Source organism: Pyxicephalus adspersus, chromosome 6 (genome assembly GCF_032062135.1).
Source record: "Pyxicephalus adspersus chromosome 6, UCB_Pads_2.0, whole genome shotgun sequence".
Classification (NCBI taxonomy): Eukaryota; Metazoa; Chordata; class Amphibia; order Anura; family Pyxicephalidae; genus Pyxicephalus; species Pyxicephalus adspersus.
This window is the reverse complement of record NC_092863.1, coordinates 99,201,466-99,222,919: the sequence shown is the minus strand read 5'-3', so window position 1 is coordinate 99,222,919 and position 21,454 is coordinate 99,201,466. Positions and strand designations below refer to the sequence as shown.

Here is a 21,454-nt window from a genome sequence, read left to right as displayed (position 1 = left end):
ACACACATATATACATATACACACCCAACAATTTAAACTGACAGCCGAGGATGTATTGGTCTGTGATGATCATATACTTGCCACAACTTTTCAGTCGGCCCATGGGGGTTCAGTTCCACTTTTGCAGAGTGTGCACTGGGTCTCCCTTCCTGCCAGAGCTCAAACACAATGTAAAATGGCAGCATGGCACTCTACTGGGGAGTATACCAAAACAGTAAAATATAATATGTGCCACAATGAGTTCATTGATCCTCTGTATACTGTAACACAACCTAAAACATTGACAAACACATTTTTCACACACAACAAAACTTAAAATATTAGTCAGAAGGTAGCCTTAGCCCTTGCTGCAACATTCCCTGAGCAATGCTTTAGCCAAAGGCTAAAACAAGACATCTGCACCCCCAAATACTGTCACATCTAAACCTGTTTTGTGTCAGCCCAGAGCATCTGCTGAAAGAGGAACCTGGGGCCTGTCCAGATCATGTGTGCAGCAGAATGGGTCTAAATGAGCTCCTTTAATCATGTGGAGAAATAAAAACGAGTTACAAGCACAAGTTTAACATATAAAGAAAGAAAATTCCACTTTACAGGATGAGTGCAGATCCTTTGTAATTAACAGCATGTGTATAGCCTGACACAAACAGGATTGTCCTCACATTGTGTGCTTGAGATGTCCATGCTATGGGTGGCTAGGTGAGTGTGAGGACTGTTATTTCTGCAAGTGACTTTCAGCAAAAGAACAACTCCCAACTAGGACTGGTTTTATTATATTACATATTTGGGATTCTACTAGGGCAAGGGTAAAAGGGAGCACTTATATTTGTACTGAACACCCAACACAACTTCATAAAAATAAAGCAATAGGCAGCACGGTTGCTCAGTGGTTAGCGCTCTGGCCTTTGCAGCGCTGGGTCCCACGTTTAATCACGGCCGGGGGAATATATGGATGGAGTTTGCAGGTTCTCCCTGTGTTTGCATAGGTTACCTCCGGAACCGTTTCCTCCCACATTCCAAAAACATGCAGTTGGGTTAATTGGCTTCCCCCCTAAATTTGACCTTAGACTGTATTGATGACATATGACTATGGTAGAGACATTAGATTGTGAGCTCCTTTGAGGGATAGCTAGTGACATGACTTTTGACTTTGTACAGCATAATATGATGGCACTATAAAAATACTGTGTATTAATAATAATAGAAATAACGATGGCCAATAATACGTACACCATATGGCCAATGTTATGTGGACTATTGACCATCACACCTACACTATATGGCCGAAGTATGTCCCGTAGGAGGACACAATTCTAAATTGTTAAGTATGAGTGTTTCCAGGGAAGAATATGGTTACGGAGAAACAGATTTCCAAAAGCTGTGATTTCAACAGATCATAGTTAAGATAAAAAAACTTTTATTTAGTATTGCCTGTGAGTTTCAAAAAGCTGATCATTCCCCAAAATGGGCTTACTATTCACCGTGTCTCTGTATGTAGGAATCCATCTTAATACAGGCAGATGCAAAAACCTTCTCTTGCAAAAACCTCCATCAAAAAGGACGAGATTGGCAGAGATATCAGCCACTGCAAATCTCGGCAAGAGCCAGCATGCGCCTTAGATGTCATATTAAATATTTACAGCTATGGGGCTGTAGAAACCTAACATTATAGACAACCCAGCACTTCCATACTTGTGGCAACAGCTTCATGAAGGCCATTTTCTGTTTAAAGTACGGCTTTGCCTATGCGCCCAAATCCAGCTCCATAAACACAAGGTTTAACCAGTATGGTGTGGGGGCATGCAAAAGGTCTTTCCAGGGCCCGACCTCAACCCTTAAAAATACCTTTGGGATGAAATGTAAACAGTGACTATTCTAGGTCTTCACCTTACTACAAAAGGTTGTGGAAAGACTTCCTAAAAAAGAAAAAGGGTGCAAAGAGGGGCCAATTCCATGGTTCAGGAATGGGTTGTCCAGCAATTTTATAAAGCTGTGATGGCCAGGTGTCCACACACAATAAACAGTATATGTAGTGGTAGTTAATAATACCTAGTAACATTCATTCACTTTATTACATACAATGGTATTAGTAGTAATTATCTGAATTGCACAATGTTAAAGGTTTGTCATCACGTTCTGTCTGAAGAAAGGTTTAGAACCAGGTTTCTGCTGCTGCCTGGAGCTTTATCAGTGAACCAAGGCAAGAAATAAAACCCAAATAGACATTCCGGTGCGGCTTCATTGCTTTAGGTCCCTAAGAGATTCCTTTACTGGCTCTGGATGTTTTTTATTAAACCAATATAAAGAGATTTTCATGACAATAGGAATAGTTCACATCATAAAAAAAAAAGAACCCCGACCGAATACAAACAATCCCCTCCACCCTACCCAAGTCCTATGGCTGCAAGCACCCTCTGTGTACATCACCCATCTACTTCTTCCTCAGGCTTAGCAATACTTTAAAACCGTCTAATGAATAACTGCAGTAAAAACCCAAAGTGGTGCTGAAGTTTTGCATTTTTAGGCTACATGCTAAATGATTGTTGCCTTACATGAATAATCTTGGCTTGAACAAACACCTAGCATGTGTATAGTGGACTGAGGAGGGGGTGACCCCTGTACTTCCCATGTATTAAAGCAAAGTGGGGTGCAGCTTGCTCATCCTCCCTCCTTCTCTCTCTATATAACAGAACAGTGCTGTATCTACAGAGGTCATTCATTCTCCTGACACTGGAAGCAATCACGAAAAAAAAATTTCTTGCAACAAAAATCTGTACTGTGCTTTAGTCAACTTTCCTTAACAGGTCTACTGATTGGACAATGAAAAGAAAGAACCTTCATAGAACTGACATTCCTCCTTTCTAAAGGGGGTATACGGTAAGCACGGTGGCTCAGAAGCTCAAGCTTTTGCAGCGCTAGGTCACAGGTTTGAATCTTGGACAGGACACCATCTGCATGGAGTTTGCAGGTTCTCCCTGTGTTTGTATGGGTACCTCCGGGTACTCCGGTTTCCTCCCATATTCCAAAAACATGCAGTTAGGTTAATTGGCTTCCCCCAACATTGACCTTAGACTACATTAATGACATATGATTATGGTAGGGACATTAGATTGTGAGCTCCTTTGAGGGACAGCTAGTCACATGACCATGGACTTTGTAAGGCTCTATGTAATATGTTGGTGCTATATAAACACTCTAAATAATATAAAACTGACAGCACGGGAGGAAATTAAGGGCAGTGGATATCCCCCATTGCGGTCCCTGCCTTTGCCAATTTAAACTCCACCTGGAGATCTGTATATGAAAATCTCTTTGCAGTTCATACAAGGAAGAGACATCGGATAACATGATTTAACTCTTACCGCCTGTCATTTCTTTTCCTCCGGAATAACTTTTTGGTGTGTGCTATCTCTGCATCGTGAGGCTGAGGGTGATATCCCTGAGGGAAGAAAAGAGAAAATAAAAAGTCGGCAATTAATCTTCTGTGAAATTTTGTTGGCAAACAATATGCCCTACGGTGACACCGGCATCAAGAATCTGTACATTGCAATGAGAAAAACATGCGAAGGTCAAAACGTAAAGACTGAATAGGAAAAAGACGGCACTCATGACATAAAGATCTTGTGAGGACGCATAATAAAAACGGGTTGCCAAGGTAACTGTAGTCGGATCCGAGGACGGTTCACCTAAGCCTTTAACTTTTCTCTTAGGCCTATGAATGGATTTACAATCTCTGCAGATGTACTATGCACACAATGTAATGCTTTTAGAATCCAAAAATACAGCAGACTTGTTTGGTGGATCAGACAATGCCGCAGGGTTTAAAGAGCCAGGCTCATAACGGAGTAACATAACCTCAGCATAAGCTTAAAAGTTCCATTGGGACATTTTGATCCTTTTCTCACAAAAGGAATATCATGATGTATGCAATTTATTATAAAATTACCTTTAAACTAAAAAATGTTCCCATAAAAGTTCGTAAGCACTTCGGGGCAGGGTCCTCTCCTCCTCCTGTGTCACTGTCTGTATCTGTCTGTCATTTACAACCCCTAATTTAATGTACAGCGCTGCATAATATGCTGGCGCTATATAAATATTGTAAAATAATAATAAAAACTGTGCAAAGAGTCCTATGGTGACAACGGCATCAAACATTTGTATGTCTTTGAAAGGAATTAAACCCTCTTTATATTTAACTGTCCCCATTCAGTCGTGGGGGCTGCTGTCCTCTTACTCATTCCGGAGCTTTGTCCATCTTAATTGGCCGGGTTACACAACTCCCGGGATTTTATTAAGTCCCTGCAAACGCATTGGAAGCCGGGATGTGCCAGGTGTTCCAGCAACCAACATGAACATGTGCAGCTCAGCAATTTTGACAAAGACAGCGATCAGGCAGGTAAGATTGCTTATTACAGAAGGGATGTCGCCTCTTCCTTCCTGCAATAAAACCCCGCCTGACGTTTTTAAGTGATTCTTTAGTTCTACTTCATGAGATAAATATGTCAAAAGCAAAGATTCACATGACAACAAATGTAGGCGACGGCTGCTAAAGTGGGATCTCCAGCTAAGTGTCTTTAATGTGCAAAACTAACCCATGGCCACAATTTTTTAAATTTGCTCTGATGGCTCCTGAAAACGCCAGGGACCTGTTGGCGAGTTGCTAACCTGGCAAAAAAAAAAAAGAGCAGAAATTCAAAGGTCTGAATATTAGATCTGCAGGCTTTATTTTTCATTAGTGACTCAATGGCACGGATTTAATAAAACTCCAAGACTGGTGAGGATACACTTTCATCAGTGAACCTTGGTCATCCAGCAAACTTGGAATGGATTTTCTTAAAAGTGTTTTTATGTTGCAAAAACAGGTAAACAGAAAGGACTGGGTTTTTTTGTGGCTATACTTCAAAATATGTTTAATGTGAATACTTATGTTCCATATAAAAAGTTAGTACAATGTTATACAATGTTAATACCTATAACAAAGAAAAACCGCCAGGTTTACTATTTTTTTTACTAATTTTTATGTTTGTTAGCAAATGTTTGCAGTCCTAGACCAGATCCATTCCAGGTTTTATGGATCACCCGGCTTCACTGATGAAAGTGTATCTTCTCCAGCCTTAGAGAGCTCTAATAAGTTAGGCTAATTGTTTCATTTTATTATATTTGGGTTCTCCCTTGGTGGGCCATAACATTCCACCCTTACAGTTGATTTTTATAAAGAATTGAGAATATTTTATGAATCCTGCAAGTCTTTACTCAGAATTATTATGAATCCAATAAGTTAGAAATACATTTGTTCTTGGTGTTTCAAAGCAAAGAAGCCACTGGAAAAGGATGACAGCCAGACAACAATCTGCAAGATGAGAAAATCAGCATAGGGCGATTCCATATTTCTCAAATTTCCTTGAAGTCTTGCTCACAACGGCTATAGTTTAAAAACGTACAACATTTATCATGTTTGTGTGTTATTTTTTGTTTATTCACGTGAATAGCCCAGAAATGATAGAGAAGGATACTGAAAAAATGGGGCTATCAAATGCCATAAAGAAGGTGTTTAAGGTACATTCTCATTGACTTACATTGAAGGTGAACACTAAAAGAATGCAGAAAGGCTTAAATGTAAAGAAGAAATCAGAATTATTTCTTCACTTAGAATATATGGAAATTTCGCCCCATGGTGTTGGCCTGGTTACTTACAAATTGAAAAAGCGTCAGCGAAAAAAGGCCTGTGTATATCAGTCCTGCAAATGACTACATTCTAATTTTCTTTCCCATATGCAACCTGCTGGAAGGATTTACCATTACTTCCCGTCATAGAGATCAGTGCTCAACCCAGAATTCTTTTTAAGCTGGGTGGGAAGAAATTTTAGGCGGGTGGCAGTACCTGTATTGTAACCCAACTCATCAGTAACTATCCAAAAACAGCCGGGTGATTACTGAAAAGTGCTGGGTGGTGCACCCGGCTAAAAGGGGCTGGGGAGAACACTGGAGATGAGATAGGAATTAAAGCAAAACTAACCCCCAAGGTTATTAAACCATCCCCACTGCATCATGGGTGCCACGGTCTTCTCCCTTTCCACATTCTGATCATTGGCCATGTTGAATGGCTGGGCCAGGATAATATTATCCAGTGAATAATATTATCCATTCGCCTCATGCAGACTTGGTACCCACACGGGTAGTGTATGCACACCATAGAGAATTTTGGTAGATAGACAGTAAGAATACTTATTGGAGAAGGGACATTGCCTGTGCCTTTTTGCTACAAGGACCTGATACCAATTTGTGGAATTTTACTTCTCTCTCTCTCTCTCTCATGTAACTCCCTTGTTAGATAGTGGTCACTACAATAGGTGTGCTGCTAAATTTCCCTATAGGTTTAATTACACATGCGCTTTCATAAATGGTGAAATCTGATTGGCTGCATTGGCATCGGTTATTGCAGTTTGCAACAAAAAAAAAAAAAAATCCAAACTCCCGCCAGTGACTATGACGTAGTCGGGTTCATAAGGGTAAAGAGTGCTCTGGAAGTGTTCTGTTCTGCCAATAACATTCTACACACTTTACATCTTGACCTTCCGATCTTCATCCCCAGATTGCAGAAATCTTCTTTTACTGCCTCTGAAGATATTGCCAACTAATGAAAAAGCAATTATCCTTAAGACTTCTTAGCAGAGCACCATGTTTAAAAGATCATCCGGCGATACAAAAGACCCGTCGGAGAAAGAAAAGCAACACTCACAACATTAAAGGATCTGCTTTTAGTTACCAGAAAACTTTGGACTCGGGACAGACGCAGCTCATTAAAAAAGCTTATTGCACATGCAAAAATCTCTCTTGTGATTCCAAATTCTTTCTTATTTTAGAACACTCCCCCTTCCTAACAAATATTTGCTCCTGAACAGAAAAAATAGACATATATTAACATCTGGTGTTAATATGGATGCTAAGTGGTCTTATCAATACCTTGGCTACTAATCAAAAGAGGAAAAGATCGAAAGAGGCGACTCTAGTTATTAAGGGAATGTGTATTGGATTTTCTGTAAGAACACATATTGAAATATTGGTGCTGCATTTATCTTAACTGAAGTTTAGGATACATTTATTTTGTCTGCCCTGGTTCCTTTCCTTTAATAAAATATTTCCATTTAAATGACATGTCGTATTTTAGACTTGGTGAAATCCCTGGCTCTATGGTTTGGTCTATGCAACTGATGTAAGGATTTAAGGATTTGCAGTGCTGTGCATAGCTTCCTGAAAACATCACAGCTCCCTATTCAAGAGCCTTGAGCTCTAACAAAAGTCATGGGCCGGCTCCCAGGAAGAGCTCCGCAAATATCAACGGGCTGGCTCCTAGGAGGAGTCCTGCAAATTATCAGCGAGCTGGCTCCTAGGAGGAGCTCCGCAAATATCAAGGGGCTGGCTTCTAGCAGGACTTCCGCAATTATTATTGGGCTGCCTCTTGGATGAGTTACGCGATTATCAATGGGCAGGCTCCTAGGAGTAGTTATACAAATATCAATAGGCCGACACCTAGGAGGGGTTCCACAAGTGCCTTGATGGGTAATATCAGTTTGAAGACTGATGATGAACAGATGAAGTTCCTAGGAAAGCTGTATTTCCAAATGCTGAGCTTACATGATTGAAAGAATTGAAAGCAAATGAATGAACAGAGCTGGCCAGGGACTAGAAGGAAAAGACTAGATGATGGTGGTAGATGTCCTCCAGCCAGGAAACGAGGCCGACGTGACACTGACATGTGTTGGCATGCCAACACAAAGCAATGGGAGCCTCCGGGGTTACGTATGTCATGTCACGTACCCTAGGAGGTTCTGGGCTGCTCCTTCTGTGCATGCGCAGTGAGATTGGCTTTCTTTTTTTCCCCTTTTACAGTAGGCTACGTCGCCTGATTATTGGCTTTGCAGTGCAAGATCGGGTGAAAAAGGGCGAACATGGTGGTGTGGACAAGGAGGATTCCGTGACAGTGCGGGACCCAATCGAGGTGTGTAAGTATGTGTGTCCATTGTACAGCACTTTAAAAGAAAAGCCCCAAATTCAGTGTTTCAGCGAGGAATTAGTTTAGGAAACCCTATAAATTGATAGTCTGTGTTCCTATGATTGATGGAAGCGCTGACAATCAAACATAAAGTTACCCCTCAAGTGCGGGACCCAAGTCTTACACTTACCTGTTCATATTCCTGCAGATCCCACAATATGTAGCCCATGGAAAGCAACAGGGACCAAAATGTACCCTCTGGGTGGTCCGCCCATTTTTGTGCATGCAAATCCCATTCAGTCATATGAAAAGAATGGGATTTTTTTGCTCATATGCAGATAAAATGAGAGCAGGCCAGATCTTGCAGGAGAAAAGAGGAGAGTATAACATTTTGGGAAGAAGAAGAAAAAAAAGGAAAGGAAATACTTTTTCACAGTGTATATATTTGTGTGCCATCTCCATGCATGCGTGCCTATGTATTCCATTAATCAATACACAAGCTCCATGCAAACACTGATCCTGATAGGAAGTAAGACCAGAATTCCATTTCAAAATGCGAGATGACAATTCCTTAGCTGTGCTGCCTAATATTTGCCTTTGAACTAGTAGGTTGCTATGGACATCACAACTTTCCCTTTACTTAACCCACTTTTTTGCAGCCGAGCTCTTTCTATCGCAGGCAGCTGCATCTAGGCAATGGAAGTTTGTTTTTATAACATTCCAAAGACTTAGAAATTAAAGTAAATCATATGCTGTAATACAAACAGAGGACGCAGCTGGTGGTAATGGCAGGCGCAAGGGGGTTTCACTAAAATTCCACAGGAGGGACATGGAGAGATGCGCACGGTGAGTCACGTTTCCGAAACCTGGCAATCGAAAGCTGAAAGATCTGCGTAATTGAGGAAGTTCAACAGCGCCTGTATTTGTTCCAGCTGCATATACATTAACCCTTAGGACAACCAGCTGTTCCTGCAGCATCTCTCACATGTGCAGCTGCCAATGGCCTAGAGGTCGCTGGAGAACAGTTAAAGGCAAATTACAATAAATGGTGTGAAGGTGACTTTCCCAAAATCCAAGCAAGTACAATCCCTTTTTTTGCCACCTTTGTAATATTTGTGTGGCCTTCCAGATGGAGGTAGTGAGGTACAGAATGAAGGGGCTATCTGACACAGGGGCCAAGGTACAGACTTACCTGTAAAAAGGATCATACCTAAACTGAAAAAACATGCAGTTAGGTTAATTCGCTTACCCCCAAAATTGTCCTTAGACTGTAATAATGAGATATTACTATGAACGGGACATTGTGAGTCCCTTTGTACAGGTATGCGTAATATCTTGTTGCTTTATAAATACTGAGTAATAATAATATTAATAAGTTGTAACCATTTAGGTTCTAAAATACTAAACCCCCTTTTCTTTACCAGAATAGTTTGTGCCCAGGTTCTTAGTGCAGTCGGTGACCCCATTTCCTATACCATTGACACTAGGACAGGAAGACAGAGATTAAAATGAAACCTTGAGATTCTAGGTCTTCCCCAAACCACTACAAAATGGAATGATTGCTCAGTGAACCCCCCAATAACAGGAAGCAGGGGAAATCTCCCCAAGTGTGGATACAAACAATACCTTAATGGAGGTCATCTGCTCCATCTGAAAGCAAACAAAGTTGGGTCTGGAGTTGGGCTGTGTAGTTCTAAGCAAAATAAACAGTAAATCTGCACAAAGAACTCCTGTTGATATGGCAGAAATCCAGAGGATGCCCAACGTCTATTGTATTCACTTACAACGCTGCCTGTACTGCATCAAAATTCCAGGCAGTGTTGTTAGCCCAGCTCTGCTAGACTACACAACACCTACCCACATTCATGTCACGAAGATGAGGAGTTCTGTAAATCAGTGAAAGAAATCTGACAACACTGCTGGGGATATCAGTAAAGCAGGCACTGTGTAGTCAGGGAATTAGGAGATCACTGGATTTCTTAGTAGATCATCTGGAAATGTTCTGTGCTTGCAGGGTTAAGCAAAGAGGCAAAACATGGAGAATGTGCATGTATTACAGAGAGGGGTTCAATGGTCCCAATTTGTTTTTTAAGGTCGCTAAGAATAGAGTAGTTAGACTATCATTGGGGAAGCTGGGTTTGCTCCACAATTAATTGATTTTATGTTTGCTGAATCACCCAGGTACTCCACAATTCTCTTCTATTCTTGGAGAACTTTAATAAATTAGGTCAAATAGGTTGTTTAAATGTCCTAGGCACTGCCCATTTTCAAAGGTGTCCCACTTTGGGTGCAAAGCTAGAAATGTAGGTTAAATTTTGTCAGAGCAACCAATAGGGTTCTTGGAATTATTTTCTAAATTTCTGTGTGAAAGTGAGAGCTGGAAGGCAATTGGTTTGGCCAACATTACATTTTCTCATTAGGGCCCATTTATTTTTCTGTGTTCAGTGTTGAACCCAAAATAGTTTTTTAGGCCGGATGGGAAGAAATTATAGGCGAGTGGCAGCCCCTGTATTGTGACCCAAGTCTTCAGTAACCACCCAAAAACAGCCGGGTGGTTCCTGAAAAGTGCCAGGTGGTGCGCCCAGCTAAAAGGGGCTAAAGAGAACACACTCTGTGGTATATTATTGTTGCCTAATGCACCAAAACATGCAAGCAGCATTTCTTGCAGCGAACTGCAGGTTAGTCGTCACGGGATATTGGTGTGATATTAAAATGAATGGCAATGCAGAACACAAAGGCAGGTAATGTGCTTTTTTACAATTCACGGATGTGAATGGGCCCTTTGTACCCTCATCCTGCCTCAATAGCTCCCTCTCCTGTTGGCGAGCCATACAGAAACCTGTTCCTTGCTGCGATTACAATTATGGGAATATCCCTTGACAAACTGACAACCTATCACCTACATTCCTCTTGGCACCTGTCACCAGCAGACTTGCGCTCATCACAATTCTCTCACCCAAACAGAGGCGCACACGAAGGAGCCTCACATCCCCCTGACAATGGAAGGAAGAGGGTGTAGGAGCGAGGTTCACACGGCTGACCCCGGCATTGTTCCCAGTCCTGGAAGAAAGCTTCCTCTAGACGAAGGCTGACCAGCGAGCCGGCTTTCCAGCCAGGAGTCACGCCGTGTCACGTTGTCCCTCGCTCCTCACTAACAACGCCAAAAAGCCATTCATAAAATACCTGCTGCTCATCACGTACACGAACACCACGAAGGAAAAGCAGCGGACTGTGAGGAAATCAGAACAAAAAGGGACGGCTTGCTGTCTGAATTATTGTTCTAAAAAGTGCAAGCTGGCAGGTATTCTAGGGACAATTTTTCCCGGTAAAAATGACCTAATAAATGAGTTATGTTCGGCTCATACTGTACTTCTGGCTTTGAACAGTGGCGAGGGATTAGAACATTGTTTCTCTGCTGGTGACCACTCTAAATTTTGCATTTTAAATGATTTGGAGACCATGGCCTCCAGGACACAGAAAGCCATTAGTCTTAGCGACTTTGTCACCTGGCTTAAAGATGTCAGATACCACAGGACACCTTATGGAGTCCATGCCTTGATGGGTCAGAAATGTGTTAGCAGAACTAAGGTGACCTGTACAATATTTGAGGCAGTACACACAGATCCAATGCAAATGTTGTACCGGGTCAGTGTTTTTCATCTAGGGTTCCTCCAGAGGTTTCCAGGGGTTCCTTGAGCAATGATCAGTTACCAATGATCTTTTTGGCTATCTGTAAGGGTGACATTCTTATCAATGGTCAGCAATGTAAGAGGAATTTTCCCACTGACCACAACACTAAATATACTGTGAGCTGTGGATATAATAATTATAGCTGGGGTTCTGTAAGAACACTGAGCTGTGTCTGTCCTTCTCCAATAAATGGTTTGCTTGGTCAAATGTTTTTTTTTCTATTTTTTTCCGCTTTAACTTCATGATATGCAAGATAGTGGCACCTAGTCAAGAGTCTGACAGCTTTTGGATGTCTACACATTAAATATAATGTATGAAATTCCGTAAATGTACATATGGCAGCACGGTGGCTCAGTGGTTAGCACTCTGGCCTTTGCACCGCTAGGTACCAGGTTCCAATCTCAGCCAGGACTCTATCTGCATGGAGTTTGCAGGATCTCCCTCCGGGTACTCCGGTTTCCTCCCACATTCCAAAAACATGCAGTAAGGTAATTGGCTTCCCCCAAAATTGACCTGTGGTAATGACATATAACTATGATGGAGACATTAGATTGTGAGCCCCTTTGAGGGACAGCTATAATATGACTTTGTACAGCGCTGTGTATTATGTCGGCGCTATATAAATACTGTGTAATAATAATAAAGGTAATAATATACCTTTCAGGGTTTTTTTTTTTTTTTTAAGTGAATGGTCTGGCGACAGGTTCCCTGAAATGTAATTTTTTCAGAGAAGAACTGAAAGCATATTGGTTACTTGTTGTATGCCATACATTTATGCATCTGTTCCTGGAGACACAGGCCCATTTCAATGTATTGTCATGGGAAATGTGGGCCTGTCTATAAGGGGTATTTCCCAGGCTTTCCACGTGAGCGACGCTCACAAACACGGAGGAGGTCACGTTCGTTGGCCCCCTACCGATGGCCTTTACCTGGCGGCAGCAGACAGGAAGTGAGCCTGGTCCAGAAATCCCAGTGTGTGTTACATTGTAGCCGTGTCTATTTATAAACCCGGAGAGGAAATGCTACGAGGAGAGGAGGGGGGTGCGAGGACTTTCCTAGCCAGGGGATGCATTTTAAGAAGCAGGAAATGCCTCGCTGCATTATTTCTTTAAACAAACTAAAAGGGTTACAACAAAGCTAAGAAATGAGCTTTCTCATGATGGATATAATTCTGGATTTATTTCCCTCTGACACAAACATGGCGGGGGAAAAGACAATAGGAAATATGAAGACTGAGCTGAATATAGAAAGCCCTGATCCTCAATACAACAGGCTGGGAAAATAAACAATAGCATACAAAAAAAAAAATGATCGATGAGACAATTAATATTATTATTATTAAACAGGATTTATATAGTGCCAACATATTATGCAGCGCTGTACATTAAATAGGGAATACAATACAAATAGGGAAGACAATAAGTAAATCTGTGATCTTTCAGGGTTACACTACGAATCTGCATTAAACTAATGTGCACCCAATATAAAAGGATAGATTGCTAAAGCGTTTCCGAATATGTACACCAAAAAAAGACTTGGGATTCAATGCAAAGTTGCATTATTATTACTAAACAAGATTTAGATAGCACCAACATATTATGCAGCGCTGTACATTAAAGAGAGGTTCCAAATGACTACAGACAGTGACACAGGAGGACCCTGCCCTGAAGAGCTTACAATCTAGGAGGTGGGGGAAGTCTCATACAATAGGAGGAGGATATGGAATGGTGGGAAGTAGTGAGGGTTTAAGAGACAGAAGAAGCCGGGTAGGCAAGTTTGAAAAGATGGGTTTTAGTGCTCTTTTAAATGAGCAGAAAGTAGGAGCAAGCTGAATAGGACGAGGAAGACCATTCCAGAGAATAGGGGCAGCTCTAGAAAAGTCTTGTGACAAGGTTATGAGTGAGGCATAAGGTTGTGTAAAGTCACATTTCACAATCCTTTCCAACGACAAAAGACAGAACGATGCATCAACGAGCTCTATACATATCAAGAGGGGAGAACAACGGAGCGGCACCCCGCTGCGCTCTCTCCCCATCACATGCATTACGGTTATTTGTTGGTCCACCAAGACAACGAACGGCCGCTGTACACACGTCAGATTCTCGTCCGATATCATTCCCAAAGCAATAGTCGGATGACGATCATCTGATATGTTTACGTAGTCTTAATGTGTTTTTGATCAGCTTAGAGATCCTTTAAGTTGCTTTCTTATCACCTCTCCTATAATTTATTATTAGCTTTGATGTGAATTGCAAGAGACTGACGCCAAGTCAAATGTAGGTATTTCCACTGCTTTCAAATAAAAAATAAATGTATGGAGCAATAATGATTACAGAGCTACATACATTTGTGTCTATCTTATCTATTGATAAGGTTATACCACCAAAAAGACACAAAAACAGTTATTGGCACTAAATGATATTAGTCAATATTAGGTTTACAAACCTTTCACCTGGCAGTCTTTGCTACTGTTCAGCGCTGCCTGACCAATAAAGCCCAGCATCTGCCCTCATAAATCGCCGTTGTGCACGGCTGTCTTGGAAACTGATACAAGGACATGTAATCAAGTGTAGAGTAAACATCTCGCTCAGTTTGGTGTCTTCAGAGGTTAGGAAAAGTGCTTCCTCTCCTCTGGTACACAGAAAACACAATATGTGTCAATCAAGGATCATTTCCACTGGCAGCCCACCCAGAATGTCCTCCAAGCGGAACGGACTGCAGGACTCCAGAGATTCTGACATCATAATGCTTTTCCCAGGGCCACACCGGCAGAGAACACAAAACAAGCTGGCCTAAAACTATTTTGTCGCTAGTAGAAATGATTATTAAAACAAAATATTATTTTGCTACCCGTGCACCTCTCAAAGTGTAAAATATCCTAAAAGTATCTGGGCAAAGCTAAACCCAAAACATATTTAATACATTTTATTATAAGACAGGAGAGTTTGGACAATGCTTAGGCACTGCTGGGAGACAAGGACAGGGTCACCCTATAAGAGGAAATTGCTGAATGACGACGACTTTCCTAGCAGGATCACTGGATTTTTTTTTTTTTTTAATAAAAGCTACGTATTTAAAAAGATTGATAACACCTTTACAACAAAGCCAAAAACTTGGACCCTTTGGGTTATACTGATGCCTGCAGAAGGATTGGACAAACCAAATACTTGTCAGCCGTGGCAAACCTATCTACTATAGCTTACCTTCGTTTTGTAGCACAGTACCAACTGCATGATCACAGACACAGAAACATGGCAATTGTGTCTCACAAAACTCAAAATAATTCTTATATGGCAAGGATGCTTCTTTTCTTTTGTGCCCATTATGAGACAAAAATCTTTTACTTTATAACATTTCAAAGCAGTGCAAATGGTAGTAATTTTTTGGAACATCCAAAGAGAGTTTTACAAGGAGAAGGCCTGTTGCTCCAGTTTAGAGTAAACCACCACTAAAAATTAAGGTAAGAGTGTTAAATATGCAAACCCTACCTGTGGAATACAAGTTCCATAGCTAGTAACTGCTCAAATCAAGAGAACATACTCAGGATCTAACCAGTGTCAATATGATGGAGTAAGGGTCCTAATATTAAGCTACCACAACCACAAAGTGGTAAGAGATAAAAAGGTTCAGGGTATAAGGCAAGGCATCAGCTACAACCTGGAAAACTGGTAACAGACAAGGAATGGATTGCTGTAGGAGATTGGGTTGGTGCAGACTGGCAGTAGTAACCTGGTACTAAGGGACTGGTTATCAGGGGTCCATGTGGCTCTGCAAGGCAAGCAGGGTGGCAGTTGTCTCTATGATGAATTGAGAAAGAGGAGTTATGAAGCATCTTCGACCAAGTGGATGACGTCAGTCCCTCCATGTTTACCACTTCTGAAGCAGGGCCATGGGTAAAGTAGAAAAACTGTAAAAGATACCTATTGACCTAACAGTGTTCTGGACCTAAGGGCGGCACGGTGGCTCAGTGGTTAGCACTCTGGCCTTTGCAGCACTAGAGCCCAGGTTCGAATCCCGTCCGGGGCACTATCTGCACGGAGTTTGCAAGTTCTCCCTGTGTCTGCGTGGGTTTCCTCCCACATCCCAAAAACATGCAGTTAGGTTAATTGGCTTCCTCCCAAAAATTGAATTTAGACCACAATAACGACATTTGACTGATATAGGGACATTAGATTGTGAGCCCCTTTGAGGGACGGTTAGTTTGACGACTATGGATTTTGTACAGCGCTGTGTAACATGATGGCGCTATATAAATACTGTGCTCTAAAGCTCTCTATTCCATATCAGATTCTGGACAGCTCCTTTATATGGAACTCATGTCTAGGCTGTCTCTCAAAGATCCAGTCTAGCAGAGTCTGAATGAGTGTTTGTCAACCAGGGTTCCTCCACAGGTTGCTAGGGGTTCCATGAGCAATTTGTACCTCTCAGGTCAGTTTAGGCGACACCAACGATCTTTTTGGCTATCTGTAAGGTTGACATTCTTCCCAATGGCCACTAAAATACTGTGGGCTGTGTACATAGTAACTATAGAAGGGGATCCTTAAAGACATGAAAGTTTTTTCAAGGCTTTCTCCATGACAAAGTCATGAAATGCTGGTCTGAATGTTACACTTCAGGTCGGAGCTTACAGCCATGTGGATGGCTGCAGAAAGAGAAAATGTAACTGAAAAGAATAAAAAACATAAAAGGTGCTAGAAAAGAGGGGTAAGTGTTTTACACACAAAAAAGCACACTTGCAAAAACTAGGTATGTTGGAACTAAGAACAGTTATCCTAAACTGCACTACAAGTTTTTCTCTTTGCCATTGGTCAAATCACCCAGTAGGCACGAGATTCCTGTATCCCTCCATGGACAAGAAAGAAATGAGATTTCAGAGATTTACTTTAAATCAATTTTGAAAGTAACCGGAGTTCTACTTCAATAGCTGGCCGGTGCGGTGAGACATTTCCTCTGCAGGTTACAGAGATGGTTTAGTGATTGATGCAGGAAAACACACAGCAACTACAAGTCAAAGATTTTCCTTTCCTTGCTGAAACGAGATTTGGGGTCATCTCAGGTCTATGATGTTGATTTAACAACAGAAGCGTGGATGAACGCTCACCAAATAGCAGGACGGGCTTAAAATTACTCCAAAAAGCATCTGGTATATTTACAATTTGGCTCCATTACAACATTTCGCTCTTTTATGTTAACCCTAGAAAAAAAAGGGCCATGTGCATTGGGACGTGGGGTTCATAGCATCTCTCTTTTCAGATATTATCTGCAAAAATGCCAACTTGTGGTTTAAAACTTCACTCACAAAATCACTCCAGGTAATATTACGATGAATGACATATGAAGGAACTATTTACCTGCCAGAGGGTAAGATTTTATTCATGCAGTCTGCTCTGCCACAAAGCATAAATCAGGCCTGATTTTACTCTATAGACAGGTCTCCCCCCCCCCCTCCCCTGTGAATGGACAGTAAAAAGAGAAGCAGTAGACCAATCAGCTCATTTATTACTGCCCTCTGCTTTCCTTGTTAGAACATGAGCACTGCAGAACAAATATTTGGCTCATTGCACCCCATCTCCCTCTTCCAGTTTCAAGTCTGCAGCCAAGTACAGTGTTCTCCCCAGAATTTTGTTTTAAATTGGGTGGGAAGAAGCTGTAGGCAGGTTTTGCCCTCCTGTATTATTATTATTAATATAACACAGTATTTATATAGTGACAACATATTACGCATTGCTGTACAAAGTCCATAGTCACTAGCTGTCCCTCAAAGGAGCTCACAATCTAATGTCCCTACCACAGTCATCTGTCATTAATACAGTCTAAGGTCAATTTTGGGGGAAGCCAATTAATCCAACTGCATTTTTTTGGAAGGTGGGAGGAAACTGAAGTACCCAGAAAAAACCCACACAAACAAGGCTAGATCCTGCAAACTCCATGCAGATAGTGTCCTGGCCAAGATTCGAACCTGGGACTTAGCGCTGCAAAGGTCAAAATGATAACCACTGAGCCACCATGAACATATGATGGAAAAAATGTATATCCTGACATCACCTTCAGTGGTACCCAAATGCCAACAGACATATCCAGAAACACAAGGATCAAGTTAACGAGTCTCTAATTTTCCTGTAAAATTGAGCTTCTCCCCCTCCCAGTTACAGAGCCTCCCCAATGGTCATTGTCATTAAATGACAAATAGGGGAACCAAAAGGAGGAAGGAGAGGAGACAAGCCTGACCTTGCAGGAAAACTCAGGATTTGTATACAACTTCCGCTGTGTACATCTATAGATCTGATGATCATTTTATTATGCAGTGATTCCTGCTTTTGTGTCTGTTTTTATATTTTTGTCCAGTATAAATAGCTCAGGATTGAATAAATAGGAGCTTAAAATAAAATTCCAGCCACAGATATTGTGCTTCCCTTTAAGCATGGTAGTATTATACAAGCAGCCATTAATCTCCTCCTCCTGTGCCATTGCTTGTACTTGTCTATCATGAAGGGTTGTCATTTGCAACCCCACTTTGGAAAGCGCTGAGTGATATGCTGGCACTTTATAAAGTATAATAATAATAATAATAATAATATTAAAAATAATAATAATAAATGCTCCACCGACTCCTCTACTGCATGACAATGTAAGGTCCTTGTGCAGTGTCTAACCACCACCCGCTTGGTGTTACCCATTCTCTTTCTCTCTGCCCTGTCTGCCATGCCCATGCCCCCCATATTATTCTTAGGGTTGTTTTTTTACTCATTACCAGAATTCATGCACATTATGCAATAGTGTATTCCACTAACCCGACTTTCTCCTTCACAAACTATTATGAATGCTGCAACCAGACTCATCCATCTTTCCCACCGCTCCTCTTCTGCTGCGTCTCTTTGTAGTTCTCTTCATTGGCTTCCATTTCACCTTAGAATCAAATTCATCTCCTGTGCTTTGCCTTCAAATCCCTCCACAGTTCTTGTCCCACTTACCTTTCTGACCTGGTAAAAAAAAAAAAACCCTAGCTGCTCCCTTCACTGCTCCAATGACCTACTAATGACTTCCCCACTCATAACCTCATCACACGCATGGCTCCAAGACTTTTCTAGAGCTGCCCCGACTCTCTGGAATGGTCTTCCCCATCCCATTTGGCTTGCTCCTACTTTCTGCTCATTTAAAAGAGCCCTCAAAACCCATCTTTTCAAACTTGCCTACTCATCTTCTTCTGTCTTTTGAAACTGTCAATACTTCCCACCACTCCATATCTCCCCTCCTATTGTGTTACTTCCCCCTATCTCCTAGAATGTAAGCTCTTTGGGGCAGGCTTCTCCTCCTGTGTCACTGTCTGTATCTGGCATTTGCAACCCCTTTTTAATGTACAGAGCTGCGCAATATGTTGGCGCTATATAAAACTTGTTTAATATTAATAATGGTGGAATGGGTATACAGTGCTGAATAAATTGGGGGGAGGGTCCCTGCTGCCATGTGCCAATGACGTGTAAATAACAGAGTGGTATTCAGGAAGCTAAAGCAGCAAATCAGGGCTCTGTTTCTCCTACACTGCTAGATATAATACAATCAATATGGACTCTATGTAGTTTTTTTGGGCATGAGCAAGGTGGTAAAATACAATGCCAGTACAAGGAAAAGTGAAGTTAGAAGCATGTTTTGGGAAGTGAGGAAAAATATACGCATCAACAACAGCAGTTAAATAGACGATGTTTCAACACTTCTGAAGTTTATCCAAAGTGTTGCATAAAGTCTGGTGTTTCCCCTCTTTAATGCCGTACCACTCCAGGTACTTGTAAAGAAGGATTAAGCTTCTTTCAGTAAAAAAACAGATTTTTGTTTTGTTATTATTATTCCCACAGTGAGCAATGTAGTGATAGAGTGTCATGTTTTGCACGCAAATCCCGCTTTAATATTAATTAGGAACAAAGAACACCGTGTACGGGAGACTCCAGACCGCTACGATTCCATTCTGACCTGGTCATAACAAACTGACTCTTCTGATCATACGACCACTGGGACAATACCCGACTAACGCCGGTGCCAAGATGTCTGCAATGTTCTGGCTTGGGGAACTTGTTGGGACACTGTAACACTGTTTACAGAGGAGAAGTAGCTTTGTTGTTACGTGGTACTGGCCAAAAATAGCGGACCTTGCAACGTGGAAAATGTGAGATTGCTGAACTTTGTAGCTTCCTCTGTGAAGGACTCCGGGGTTCTTGCCAGTTGTAAAAATAAAAAAAAATAAAAAATGCCAATAGAGCTCCACTGCCCCCCTGTGAATATAATACGAAGTGCAGGATTGGAAGAAATAAAAGCAAAGAACACAAATATTGCAGAATAACATTCCTACATTTTCTGACTAAAGTAGCTTGTTTTTTGCAGGCTTTCTGTTTTGGATAAGTGAATACATCCAGAACAGAAATGTGTACTGAAATCTAAACTATGATTATGGATCTTCTCCTCTATGAACTGCAATCACCCCCTCCTCATTTAATAGAGGGGAGAGATTGCTGAAGTTTTAAATAGGAGTGCAGTAATGACCATATTTTTCCTCCTCCTTTCATACAGTGCAGTGACAACATCTATGGTTTAGGAAGCTATAATATAAGATGTAAGGGGTAAACATTTTTTTAACACTTGACCTCTTATTCTATTATTCTATTCTAATATTAAATTTTGGATAGGATGCTATTTGCATGGAGTTTATATGTTCTCCATGCATGTGAATGGGTTTCCTCCAAAATCATAAAAGCAAACTGATAGGTTAACGGTCTCTCCTCCCAATTGGTCTTGGATGTGGTAATAAGATATGACTATGGTAGACATTAGATTGTAAACTCCTCTGAGTTTGTGACATGACTATGGGCTCTGCAAAGCAATACGGAAGATCTGGGCACTATGCCAATTTTTAAATTATACAAATACCTAAAAAGGGAAATATAGACAGCTGTGGGGTCGAGGAGTAAAATGATTCTGTTCAGTCCCTCATTGGCAATGCATGTGTTCATTATAAGGGTGGACAACCATCTGAAGCAGTAAGTGTCCCTTGGAAGAATAAATTTGCATGCTGACCTATGCTAAGCTTCCAGGACTTAAACAATTGACATCCAAAAAATGAAGAGTTTGCTAGGGAAAATCAGTCTGGGAAGAGAGGGGATAGATGATGCATTCTCCAAGAAAGGAGGTGGGCTCTATTAGATTTGCAGCAGCTTCTATTGAACATTTTAGGAAATCTTCTCCAACACTGACCTGAAACATGCATGCAGATGGGAGTGTTCTGATGCCATCTTGGATTTCTAATCTCAATTCATGTTTCAAGTCAGGGACTGAGAAACTACTAAAGCCACGAAGATCGCATTCACTTTTGGGAAAGTGGAATTGAGCTACCAAATTCTCAACCAGGGTTCCTTCAGAGGTTGCTAGGGGTCCCTTGAGTAATTTGTGCCTCTCAGGTCAGTTCAACTGACACCAATGATCAATATGGCTATCTGTGAGGATGACATTCTTCCCACTGGCCACCAAACTAATGTACTGTGAGCTGTGGATATAGTAAATTATAGAAGGGGTGCCCGAGGACCTAAAAGTTATTTCAGGGGTCCTCAAAGGTAAAAAGGTCAAAAAAGGCTGCCCTATTCCTTTATCTGTCAGGTAGAGTTTTAGGTTCCTTTCTCAGGCGTTTCAAATTCTTCTTTGACTATAAAAAGAAACCTAAATAGTCTAAAACTTTCACACAAGTGAATGAGTCAGAGACTTCTCTCTATCCTGTCAGAGACAGAGCCTGTA

At 41.3% G+C, this 21,454-nt stretch overlaps 1 protein-coding gene across 1 annotated transcript in view; it reads right to left on the bottom strand.

The window, feature by feature from the left end:
- CTIF (cap binding complex dependent translation initiation factor) overlaps window positions 1-21,454 on the bottom strand; it is a 145,043-nt gene that overhangs the window by 75,290 nt on the left and 48,299 nt on the right. Inside the window, exon 8 of the mRNA XM_072416726.1 lies at window positions 3,360-3,436. Within this exon, the coding sequence (XP_072272827.1) occupies window positions 3,360-3,436 (77 nt within the window). The remainder of the gene's footprint in view (window positions 1-3,359; window positions 3,437-21,454) is intronic.